The sequence below is a fragment of the Microtus ochrogaster genome, chromosome 1, assembly GCF_000317375.1.
Source record: "Microtus ochrogaster isolate Prairie Vole_2 chromosome 1, MicOch1.0, whole genome shotgun sequence".
NCBI classification, from domain to species: domain Eukaryota; kingdom Metazoa; phylum Chordata; class Mammalia; order Rodentia; family Cricetidae; genus Microtus; species Microtus ochrogaster.
The window spans coordinates 24302814-24316203 of record NC_022009.1 but is presented as its reverse complement, the minus strand read 5'-3'; the positions used below and the strand labels follow the sequence as shown (position 1 = coordinate 24316203).

At 49.7% G+C, this 13390-nt stretch overlaps 1 protein-coding gene across 1 annotated transcript in view; it reads right to left on the bottom strand.

Moving 5' to 3' along the window:
• Positions 1-13390, bottom strand: part of Esrrb (estrogen related receptor beta) — a 97180-nt gene that overhangs the window by 26292 nt on the left and 57498 nt on the right. The window contains exon 3 of the mRNA XM_005343383.2: positions 6284-6400. Within this exon, the coding sequence (XP_005343440.1) occupies positions 6284-6400 (117 nt within the window). The remainder of the gene's footprint in view (positions 1-6283; positions 6401-13390) is intronic.

Sequence of the window (13390 nt, the reverse complement as noted above, 5' to 3'; positions counted from 1 at the left end):
CGCTAGGCTACTTCCAGCGTGGGCCTCAGGCACAGAAGTGCAGCACGACCATGGTAAGGCTCACCAGCTTAAATGGTCAGGCCCAACCGCTCTGCTCAGCCTCGCCTCCAAGCAAGGCTGAGCACATGTTCTTATGGTTAAACAACTTTGTATTTAGGCCCAAAAGGGGTATTGCTAAGTTTTGAGGTAGATATTTGCCTAATTTTAAAAAATAGACATAATGGGGGTCCCTCAGTGCTGGGGAGACTCTCACTCGGGTCTCGGGATGGCACGCCCCTCCCCATGGCTCACTGGAGGCTGTCCTTGCTGAGGTAGCGCACGTGTGGCTTTGGTTGCCAGGGGAGGAGTTCGGCCTCTAGTGACCTGAAAAAAATAATTTTTGTAAAAGGGGCCACAGCCCATTGGTCCAGGAAGGTCATAAATTCCAAAAATTCAGTGGTGGTCACCCTGCCTTGGGACCACTCCCAGGGTCATAATCAACTAGTTCCTAAAACAATAGTACCTGCAGGGGGAAACTCCCTGTTTCTCAAGATTATTCTCAAGATATGGTCTGGCTTTTTCTTGGGCTAGTTCCTAAAACAGTACAGTGATAATCTCAGTGGGGAGGCTCCCTGTTTCTGGGGATTTTTATCAGGATTGCAGTCTGGTTCTGTCTTGGGCTAGTTCCTGGTGCAGGGTCGCTGAACAGGCTAGTCCTGGATTTTTGATTCTTCTCTTCCTGCTGGGAGGGTCTGGTTTCTTCAGGTTTTTCAATACTATGTGTGATCCAAAGGTGACTGTCGGTTTGCACTTCCAGCAATAAAGTTTTTTCTTTACCCACATTTTCTTAGGCATAGGTTGTTAGCAGTAATTTTTAATCTTGGTCATTTTTACAAGGATAAGGTAAAATCTCAGAGTTTTGGTTTGCATTTCTCTGAAGGCTAAAGGATGTTATGTTTAAACATTTTTTAAGTGTCTCTCAGTCATTTTTAAGCTCGTCTGTTGAGAGTTTTCAGTTTAGGTCTATAACAATATTTTTATTGGATTAATTTTTAATAACTAATTTCCTAAGTTCTTAATATATTTTTAAAATGGGTTTATGATAAATAAAGATCTTTTCCCACTCTATAGCCTTGTTATACAAAAGCTTCTCAATTCAGGAGATATAATTTATGGTTTCTCACAATGTTTATGCCACTGAGGCTGTATTTGAGATGTGGCAAAGTGTACTTCAAAAATTTTTTCTCTGTAAGGTTCAACATAATTTTTATATGCTGAGGCCTTTAGCTCATTTAAACTCAAGTTTTGTACATGGAGATGGATGTAGATCTATTTTCATTTTTCTACATGTTGGGGTCAATCCTAGAGGGCTGCAACCTAACGCGTTGTGGCAAATGGATGTTACCCATGTGCCTGAATTTGGCAAATTAAAATATTTGCATGTATCAGCGGATACCTTTTCTGGCATTATTCATGCCACGCCCCTAGGGGGGGGGTTGGGGGGTAAGGTGACCCATGTAAAAACACATTGCCTTGAGGCCTGGGCTGCCTGGGGAAAACCCCTACACCTTAAGACAGACAATGGCCCGGCACATACCTCCCATGGATTTCGTGCCTTTTGTGCACAGCTCCAGGTGACCCACATTACGGGTCTTCCATACAATTCGCAAGGACAAGGTATTGTGGAGAGAGCTAACAGAAGTATTAAAGAAATTCTGCAAAAAACAAAAAGGGGGAATAGCTGAATCCGCTTCCCCCAGGGAAAGAATCTCCCTTGCGCTCTTCACACTTAATTTTTTAAACCTGAATGAGTAGGGTACTGCAGCAGCTGAAACGCACACAGCAGACCCTATAGAACAAAAGGAATATGTGATGTGAAAAGATGTATTGGATAACAAATGGTATGGACCGGATCTTACAGTGGCAAGATCCAGGGGAGCTGTATGTGTTTTTTCACAGGGCCAAGAGGCTCTGCTTTGGGTTCCGAGCTGGCTGACAGGCATGATCAAGAAAGTTGCTAAGGATGAGGCTGAGTCTCTGAAAGAAGATCCTGCTCACATTCCTGATGATGTGGATCCAGAGGAAGGCGGAGCACAGATGGGGAATGCTGTCAGCCTTCCCAAAGGCGATGCCTTTTCAGCATGATGCCATGGTTTTCTGCAGATTTTTACTACCAATAGAAACCTTGATTTACCATTTTTAATGTATAATTCTGAAGTAGCCCCTTTAGGAGAAGCACGTAACATTACAGAGAAAGGGTCCCTGTGCTTTCAATAAGGAGTGAGTGGGCATGTTTTTGGCAAGCTGCCTGGGTGGCTATGTGTTGTGCCTGTGGTTGGTCTGCCGCCTTCATGCCCAAACCAAAAAGGACAAAGCAGTTATCTCCCAAACATTGGCTGCCCTGGAGTGTGGCTCCTTCCCCCCAGATATGGCTATCTGGCACTAAGAGACGCTTAGGGCTTCCATCATGCACAGCCTATGCACCCCATGGGATCTATTGATCCATTGCATTTGGGTAGGTGTGCGGATGTAGGTTCCTGTGACACAGCCTTTGCACCCCCGGGGTTCCTTGAATACCCATTGCACAGGGAAAGGTGTGTCCATGGAGTATATCTTCCATCCTTGATCGACCAACACATCATGAGGTGGGGGTCAGATTGGATGACGTTAGTCCTGCGCTCAGTGCTCACAAACAAAAAGGGGGAACTGCAGGGAGCCGGACAGGATTGCCATTACAAGATGGCGCCGACATCCTGTCTTGTTGGAAATAAACAACTCCATATTTGGCTATGCCTTTGGGAGATGCGTGTCCCCCACTTCTCGCATGCGCGGTGGTTTAGAGTCCTTGGGCCTATCCTGACGCAGTCTAGTGTCAGCTGACGGTGGCAGCCAATCACAGGGCGACCCATGTGCCTACTCCCTATATAAGCAGCTGCTTTAGTGCTCTCGGCCCCCCTCGCTTCGAGGCACTCCATTAAAGCGTGATCTGATAAGAATCCTCGTGTGGTGGTTGTTCTTTCTCGCTGGTTGAGAAGTTCGCCACAGCCATGCCCTAAAAAACGGAGGCTTTGACAACAGGTCTTGCTTGGTCTTCTTCCTCTTTCCCACCCATGTCTTCAGATAGCGCCTCTCCGGGACCCTGGAATAACTGACCTGCCAGGCGGGTTACAACCCCTAGACTAACTGACCCGCTGGGCAGTTACACAGTCAGAGGTCACTGCACCTGAGTGTTCAGGAGGCTTTGGGGAGGTCTTGTGAGCTAGCAAAGCAGGAGGGTGGAGTGTCCATGTGTATAGGCCAGAAAGTAGCTCAATGCTGTCCTCCAACACCTTGGAGAGTTGGTTTGTTTCAAAACATTAATGTATTTTGGAAAAGCAAAAGAATTTCTCTTCCTTTATTCACAAGACCAGAGAAGAGGTATTTCTGGCATGGGCTAGAGGCAGAGCCTTCTATAAATACAAAACCATTAGATCCATCCCATACAGCCAGAACCTGATCAGGGCCTCCTTTTAATTTCCTGACATGAGTTGGCTGCTAACCCAATTACCCGGAACCCCTGGAGAAGCTCTCTGCCTTTCCAACACGCGTGGAGAGAGAGAAAGCATACTGTATGGCCGTCAGCCCAGCTCTCACTGAAATCAAATATCTTTCAGAAAAGCCTCGGGAAGGGTAGGGAAGGGCAGGCCTGGGCAGGGAGGAGGCGGCAGGAGTGGCTGGAGAGAGGGCAAGTCAGGGGAGGGGATGGTGAAGTGAGTAGAGACAGAGCTGGCTAGGGAGATGTAGTCAAGACCCAGAGCTGACCTGAAGACTGGGGGCACCGGACAGACACAGCAAGTGGATTTTCTGGTCTGGAGACTGAATCTGTCCACACCTGTGATGCCAGGGACCATCTCGTTCCATTCTGAACTCAGAGAGGACCAGCCTAAGGTAACACCACACTCCCTTAGAGTCCCACCAACAAATCCAGGAAGGAGATCAAGGGGTCCAGCCTGCCTCACTCAACTCAGTAGCTGGCTGTAGAAAAGACCAGTGTGAACTCAGGTGAGTCTAACACAAAGTGAATGTTGCCAGAGGGCTGACACACCAAGGCAACGTCACAGCTGTCCCACTGGAGCCTCACCTTTGATGATGAACGGGTCTCAAAGGAGGTGAAGAAACGAGGTCCAAGGACTGTTAGGTATGAGAGCCACAAAGAAATGCCAGTCGCCAGCTCTGAACCCATATGAGATTTTGCATTCAATTTTGCACAAAGGAAAAGGATGACTTTCCCTAAAAATATGAATTGTCTGTCATACAATGCATCTGCATAGAGATTCTGGGACACTGCCTTCAGTCACCGATCTCTCCAGTCATTCCCAGGAGAGACAGGGCAGAGCCAAAGGAAGCCATGTGGGAAACAGGACCAGTCTCCAACCACTTGAGGCAACTGACAGGCTTTGATAGTGAGGCAGAGAACACCACACATCTGACTTCATCTCTAGTAACGGCTGCAGCCCCTAATTCAAAGCTCAGTGGCATGGACTATTTTACTAAGAAAAAGTGATTGGAGACATCTCGAGCTGCTGGGTAGAAGGGAGGAAATGAGAGCAGTGTTTACACCCCCTGCTCTTCTGAAAGATGCAGGAACCCCTGCTGCCCAGCTGACTGCGAGACCCTAAGGCAGGAAGCAGCAGAGGGGAAGTGTGAAGTTTGTTTCTAGAATGAAGTCAGAGGCTGAGAAGGAAGGGGGTGTGAGATGCTGGCCTTAGGGACCAGACCTTGCGCACATAGCAAAGAAGGATACCCAAACAAAAGCAGGAGCCAGGACAGCGGCCAAGAGCTCTACCTGGCAGGAACCCAGACTCCTCCAGGAGACCTGCTTCTCCCTGGAGGCTGCTCCCCATGGAGCTTCTGATGCCAGGTACCGCAAAGCTCTATGTGGACGGACACTAAGCCAGAAGCTCAATTTCACCCATGCTAGGGACGTTTCCTGTCAGCTCTTCCCTTTCAGACACAGGCCTGCCAGCAGAGGAGGTAGGATGTGCCCTGGCGACTGGTCCCTTCCTCCTTCAGGCAAGGCTCCCTAATGGCTGCATCAGACTCAGTACATCAGCCCGGGGGACATCTGGCAGCTGATCTGTAAGAATGTGCACTGGCTCTTTCTGAGGGAATCACACGGGCACGTGCAATGGTGTGCGTACGTGCAACTATAACACACGCGCACACTTGTACCCCATTCCCAATATGGTACTGAACAAGATTCAAACTGGGCAGATCCACAAGAGATGGGGCCTTCCACACAATGGGCTCCATCTCACACTTCAAACTGGGCAGATCCACAAGAGATGGGGCCTTCCACACAATGGGCTCCATCTCACACTTCAAACTGGGCAGATCCACAAGAGATGGGGCCTTCCACACAATGGGCTCCATCTCACACTTCCAAGGAGCCACTTCTCAAGTAAAAAAATACACACAGGATGCCACAATGTTAACATCACCATGCTTCAGTTAACTCAATCAAAGACCAGGGTTCTGTTTCCAGCACCTATATTGCCACTTATGGGGATCAGAAGACCTTTTCTGACAGCCAAGGGCACCTGTATGGAAATATATACATGCAGGAACTCACACATACATACAAGACAAAAACATATAAAAATTAAAAGCTAAATGGCCAACAAATAAAAAAAAAAAACACCTTCTGATGGAACTAAACTTAGCTCAGTTGGCACTTGTGACTTCTGATCATTGCACTGAAGGGAAACCCAATACACCAAATGACTCCAGAGGAAAAAGCAACAGGAAGGAGAATCAGAACGAAGACAGACGAGAAATAGAGGTGGAAAACACTTCACCAGGCAAGAGACATGTCCTGAACTCCACTAGAAGCCAAGGGCCACTCCTCACTAGCAAGCAGTGTTCAGTACCCACCTCCAAACCTGAGGGAGCTCCAGGAGTCCTAAGTCCACCTGCCAAGATGGGGAGGGGGAGTCCTAGTCCAAACGAGGACTTCCCAGGGTAACAAGCTAACAGCCAAGGCTCCAAATAGGGCCTGGAGTCCCCAAAAGGATCCTTGGGACCTCCTGACTTCCATCTTACTAGCCCACATCTTTCTGAGAAGAGAAGTCCAGCAGGCTACTACGGCATGGCAGCCATGATCCAAGGCAGCCTATAGCCCCCCATCACACACACACACACACACACACACACACACACACCCCGCCCTTGGCAAGGCTCTAGGCCTGCACGTATCCTTTCACAGGCCTGACACACCCCATCATGACAATCCAAGCAGAGCCCTCACCCTGGCAGTTGGTCTCACCTTCCTTCAGCATCCCCACTTTGAGGCATTTCATGAAGCGGCAGGCCTGGCAGGACTTGCGCCTCCGTTTGGTGATCTCACACTCGTTGGTGGCCGGACAGCTGTACTCGATGTTTCCTGCAACAGAGAGAGGGTTGCCAGGCGCCTGCTGTCCATCCCGGACCCCCACCCATTAGGCTGACTGTCTGGGAACTAATTGGCCCGCACAGACTTGCTCTAACCCAGGGTTGAACAGGGAAGTACTACTCGGAGCAAGAAACTCTTAAGTGGCTCTCCGGAATGTGTCAAACTCTCTCCCACGCCAATTTCAGCCTGTGAGCTCAGCTGGGTGGGCCAAGTAGCTACCTGGGGAGAAAAAAAAAAACATAGTTCTTCTCTTCTGAGAATTGTCACTCACAGTTCTGGGTTCTGGGACAGCCACAGGATGTGGGGTGGGGTAGGAGAATGACATCAGATGTGCTGAGTCAGCATTTGACACCAGGAGCACAGCCTCTGCGCTGAGCTGATCATCAACACAGACCGCCCCAGTTCCTCCAGCCCACACCTGTCATCAGGAAAAGCCCAGGAAAACTGTGGCAGGGACGGGACTCTGCTCCCTCTGGGGGCCAGGTCACCAAGCTCCCGACTTGGAGGAAATCTCCTTGCTGTCACTTAACCTTAGTTTCCTCATTTGCAAAACAGGTGGGTTGTTAGCTCCTAAGAGAAGGGTCGAACGAAACCTTATGTGGAAAGTCACTTTAAAAACTTGTAGCCTAGCCGGGAGGTGGTGGCGCACACCTTTAATCCCAGCACTTGAGAGGCAGAGGCAGGTGGATGTCTGTGAGTTTGAGACCAGTCTGGTCTACAGAGTGAGCTCCAGGACAGCCAGGGCGATTACACAGAGAAACCCTGTCTCAAAAAACCATAAAGCAAAACAAACCTGTAGCCTATGCTGGGTGTGGTGGTGCTTGCTTTTAATCCCTACAGAGGCAGGAGGATTTCTGTGAGTTTGAGGCCAGCCTGTTGTACATAGTGAATTCCAGGACAGCCAGGGCTTCACAGTGAGACCTTGCCTTAAAATAGATGGACAGAAAGTAGAAGACAGATAAGCAGACAGATTTAAATTAAAAAAAAAAAAAAGAAGAAAAAGACAAGTTGTAGTCTAGGTTAGGCCTGACAGTGCGCACTCCTGTTTTCTTATGACTGCATTTTTTTTTTGTTTTTTTTTTGTTTTTTTTTGTTTTTCGAGACAGGGTTTCTCTGTGGCTTTGGAGCCTGTCCTGGAACTAGCTCTGTAGACCAGGCTGGTCTCGAACTCACAGAGATCCGCCTGCCTCTGCCTCCCGAGTGCTGGGATTAAAGGCGTGCGCCACCATCGCCCGGCATGACTGCATTTTTTTGATGTGTGTGTGTGTGTGTGTGTGTGTGTGTGTGTACACTAGTGGCCGTGAGGAAAGTTGAATGCCAGCGTGTATGGACACAGTGCATAGAGGACAACTTTCCAGGCAGGAGTCAGTTTTCTCCACCCACCATGAGGCTCATGGGATTGAACCTAGTTGCTGCATTGCCAGCAACTGCCTTCACCCTCTGAGCCATCTCACTGGCTCTGCAATCTTAGCGCCTGGGAGGTGAGCTGGAGACAGGAAGATCAGGGGGTTAGCAGAGTCATTCTACAAATCAAGTTCAAGGCCGGCCTGGACTACACATCTCAGAAATGAAATGGGGCCGGGATGTAGCTCAGGTGATGAAAGTGTGCAGGAGTCCTGAGTGCTACACCCAGCAGCCTGTAAGCCAGGTCTGGTGGGGCACACCTGGGATCCTGGAGGCAGGGGAATTAGAAGTTCAAGGTCATCTTTAGCCACAGAAATATATCCTGTCTCAAACATATAACACACACACACACACACACACACACACACACACACACACACGTCAGTGAGCAAAAATAAAGAACTATTGCCTAAGTAAGGCATCCCATTCAATTGGTCTCAACCCTGGAGATGCTGGAGCAAGACACTCAACGTCTGAGGGCCATGTGGGCTACTCTCAAACTATTAAAACCAAACAGCAAACCACTTCATACGAGGTGCTTATTTTATAAAGCCATCTTCCTTGTGAAAGCATGGGATAGTGTCCAGCTTTTTGAAACAGGGACAGTGTCTACCCCAAGTCCCCTGTCTTCTCAACACCTATTTAACCAATGTGGGCTCCGTGCCTACAAGCCTGGTACCAGGAAAAAAAGCAACAGATGACATCAGATTCAACAGAACATCCGATGCTCATCCCATCCCAGGGGGCCAAGGAGAAAGAAGCTGGGTCCTGGCCCCAGCTCTGCTACTATCCACTCACAGTAATAACAGCCAGGGCTCCAACTGTAAACCCACTACTGTGTGCCACCTCTGGATCAGCTCTCTTGACCCCTACCATCTCTGAGCTGGCCTACCAGTGCCTGATTCACAGACCAAGAAATGGGAAGCCAAAATGAGCTACCTCGGGCCCAGAGCTCTTATACCCACTCCCCTGTACCTCACAAGGAGCCTGAAGAAAACAGAAAGTGCCTCACCCACAAAGACAAGCTTTTGTTACTAACCCAGCAGCTGAGGAGGTCTGGTAGCCAGGAGGGGAGGTAAGTGTTCCCAGGCACCCCATGCCACAGCCTCCTGGTGTGGGATATGGAAACACTATCAGATCTCCTAGAGCAAAGCATGAAGTGTGGGCCATCAGTGATAAAGGGCTCTGAAGCAGGGTCACTTCTGGACCCAAGTTACCAGACTGCCGCATTCCCCAGAACTCAGACCAAGGGACCTCAAAGACCCCTGTGACAACAGGACAATTGTCTTATGACATTTCTCCACTCATCACACCTCTTGCTTCTTCTAATCAATGCTACTCCCGTCTTCTTTGTGTGTTTGTATTATATTTATTTATTCGTGCATGTGTGTGTGCACTGTGCATGTGTGTGTGCACTGTGCATGTGTGTGTCCTGAGCGCCCACAGTCTGTGTTTGGAGACCAGAGGACAGCTTCTCGGGAGTTGGTTCCCTCTTCCAATGCGTGGGTTCTAAGGCTCAAAAACTCAGGTCATCAGGCTTAGCAGCAAGCATCTCTCCCTGCTGAGCCTTCTCGTCAGCCCCTCCAATGTTATTTCTGAGAGAACTCACTTGTGTAACTTCATGGGAAGTCAACTGGGATGTGGCAGTATCTCGCAATGGTCATATAAACATGGTTTTTGGTTTTCTAGTGATTTTTAATTTTTCAGACAGGATCTCACTCTGTAGCCCAGTCTGGCCCCAAACTCAGGGATTCTTCTACCTTGGCCTCAGTCTTGAATTACAGATGTGGAGTCACTACACCTGGCTAAACAAGGCAATGTCAAAGATAAGCAAGAGGAAAACACAAGCTCAGCTAACGTACCTGTTCCGTACCTGTTCCGCGTATGTTATCTTACAGGCTCTGGAGCCTGTCCCCCACCCCACCCAACCATCTTTACCACTTTAAGCCCCTCCCACTCCCCAGCACTGTGCATAGCAACCAGTTCTGACTGGTAAACAGAAGCAAGTCCACCAAGTGGCCTCTGCCCCAGGTCTACATACAGCCCACCAATCCAGATCCCACTGGGGAGGTATTGTTCCTTTCTGCCAACCACCCCATGCTGCCCACCATCCATGCCCTGACTATCTCCTCCATGCAAGCCAGTTCCTCTTGACAGTCCAAGACCTGACGACTCACACACAGTAGGTTCCCAAAGCACACTAACCACTAAAAAACCGAGCATTTGGTGATGCAGCTGCAGCCCTGCTCAACATTTATTAAGTCTTTAACTTAGCCAATTTCTCCCCATCTTACATATGTCCCAGCTCTTTAGGAAGATCACAAAGTTCAGAATGGGACAGGACTATACAGTGAGAGTCTGGTTGGTTTGTTTGTTGTAAAGTTTTTATGAATGAGAAGGGAGAGCACAACTCTAGCAGAAGCAGCCTGGGAATGGAACCCAGGAGGCCTGCTCATGGGAGCTGCTCTCAGCAGCATTGAGGCCAGCTACCCCTTGAGTGAGGATGAGCCACTAGTTACTGCCCAGAATGGGGGTGTGGGTTTGGTCCTGCTGTCTTCCTAAGGTGACAGGAAAGGAGTGTTTCCTATGCAAGAGTGCTAACAGCGAGTGTGGAGCAACGTTCCTGACCTTTCAGGGGGTGCGTGTGCGCATGCACGCACACACACACAAGTGCCTGTGTGGATTTCCAATTTCCCTTATTTATTTTGTTCGTTTCAATTTGTTTTATGGGCCTGGGGGCCGGCTGCCAACAAAACCAAGTTGGTGGCCTTGCCTTGTAATTTCTGTAAGTGCCTCCTTGATAAAGTGATGAGATTAATTCATTGTTGTTCCTGTGGTCTCAAGGGGAGTCCAGGAGATCTCAGCACAGAGAGAGGGCATCAGTGGTGCATTGCTCATACACACACACACACACACACACACACACACACACACACACACACACAGCATCAACTCAGGTGTGACCAAGTTAGTGGATAGCACATTAGACAACAGCTAGTGCAAACTCAGGTCACAACCTGGAAGTGTATCCACTATAGACACAGGCAGACGCCACTTCTGGCAAGTTGTGCCACCTAACTGAGCCTCAGTTTCCCTGTCTATGAACAGGTGTAGCTTCCATTTCAAAGTTGGATAAATTCGGCACACCAGAACTGAACGGAACACAGACCGTGTTACACCCAGGCAGATTTGCCGGAGCAGATGTGGAGGACACCAGGTAGCTGGTCTCTAGCCTGTCGGTGTCACACTGAAGGCTGTCCACCCAAGGACACCTGAGAGCACTCGAATCTGCAGATGGCTGGCCCCCAGCTCCTGTCTGTCTGTGTCTGAGGGACAGGAAGGCAAATCCGGAGCTGAGCTGGAATTCACTGACCCTGAGGCGAAGAGGTAGTCTCTTTGATCCCAGGCCACTCTGAGAAGGGAATCCCAGGGGGAAGCCACACTAGCTGTCTCTGCAGCTGCAGGCAAGCCAGCATCCCCATCCAGGCTCAGGCACAGGAGCTGTTAAGCTCAAACAATTCCAAGGCTCCAGTTGACCTCAAAGGCCCTGGTGAGCAGCTGCCCTGAAGGACTGGGCTCTCATTAATCTCAGTGCTGGAGGACAGAGACATTCCCTTTCATTGTGTGTGGTCCAGTGTCCCCAAGCCCTACCCCCCCTCCTCCACTGCTACGATCCTATTCCACTATGCCCACATAACTCCATCATGTAACATCCCTATAACATCTCTACACTGGGACAAATGGTCTTTCCTGGGCCCATGTGCTCCGCAGCTCCCGCATGGAGGCCTTTGGGCTTCTCAGCATCCTCAAACTGAACCCACCCTCACACTCCGTGCTCCTCTATAGTCCTTGTCATGTCAAACAGAATGCGTTTCCAACCTGCTGCTTAGGTCAAAGATTGAGGAAGCGCCTGGATTCTTACAGTCTGTTCCCACCGCCCCTTCCGAAACAGGAGCCAGAAGGGGAAGACATGTTGTTCCAAAGGACCCTCAGAAAGCTTCAGGTACAGAAGATCCAAGATAATGCAAGAGATAGGTAGAGGCATGGGCTAAAAATAGCCTTTTCTGGAACAGTATGTCAAGGGAGTGTTTCGCTGATTCAAACCTGCTCTCCAGCCCCCTGGCCACCAAGAATCTCACCAAGGTCTGCACAAGAGGAAGCTGACAGAGAATGTCTCTGGAGAATATGAGCAAGAATGATGTCTAGGACACAGGGCCAGAGGCCCAATCAGATGAGGCCTACAAGATGAATGGACAGTGGGGCCACGCCCCCTCCATGAGTCAACTCCGAGGATACCCCTACACCTGAGGGAGGAATGAGTGCCCTGAAGTAACAGACAAAGGTAAACAAACGAACACCCTTCATCCCTGCTCCACCACACTCAGGCCCCCACACCAGCGAGACTGCAACCTGGAAACTCTATCTGTGCCAATTTCCAGATTACACAAGAATCTACATAGGTGAGGCTGGGTGAGGAATGTGCCCAATCTCATGGTTATCTCTGCTCACAGCTTCATGTGCTCCATGTTATGGTTTTGGTCCCTTTAAGAGACAAGCCATGCTCACTCCCTCCCCCATCCGCTGAGGCAGGCTGATCTTCAGCTTTCGGCCTGAGCTCGCTCTCTTTTCCATCTTCCTCTTGGAGAGGCAGCTTCGCTTCTGCCTCTCTCCCCACTTCTCTGCTTCCCCTTCTCTGTCTCTGTCTCTCTGTCTCTCTCTCTCTGTACTCCCTTCACCCTTATTCCTCCATAACCCCCTGAATAAACAAACATTCAACCTCACCCTGCATGTCGTGTCTATCCATGTTTCTGTCTTCTGCCCGCCCGCCATGTGTCTCCGTGCCTGGGACCAGGCATTGCTCAGGGACCAGCAGCCATCTCTGCCTAGGACTGGCTGCTCCCAGGGCCCGCTTTCTCCTGCCACATGGCCACCACCACTGCTCAGGCCACTGCTCTGGAACCAGCAGCCGGCTGTTGGGAACCTGCAGCCGCTTGGCTCTCGCTGCAGCCGCAAGCACCTTGGGACCCACACAGCTCTACACAACTCCACCAGCCCACCGGGACACCCCAGCATTTTTTAAAAAACAACAATCCATAATTATCTCAAAACAAAAAGATCCAAAACAAAAAATCCACAATGCAGGTTGTCAGTTGAGCTCTTGGGAAGCCGCCGCAGGAGGATGAGTTCCCAGCCAGCCCAGGCTAGCTACATGGTGAGCCTCAAATCAACCTGAAGTGCATGGGACCTTGTCTCCAAAAAGAAGAAAAAAATCAGATAAGTCCTCCTTGCACAACACAAGTTCCTGGGAACACGCTTCCGGGAGCGGGAGGTGAAGGCTGTCAACTAGAATTCCCACGGAAGCCGAGGTGTGAACCTAACAGAGTCGCGAAGGGTGATAGAAAGTCCTTTCCACACACACAGGGCATCAGAAGCACCCCCTCTCCAACAAACACACTCTTGCAGCCTGTGCTCCAACTCCAAACGGAACAAAGCACAAAAAGTGGAAGAGCCCAGAAAACAGATAATTTAACCCAGGAATAAAGAGGAGGGCAAAACAAGAAAGAAAACAACAGGGCT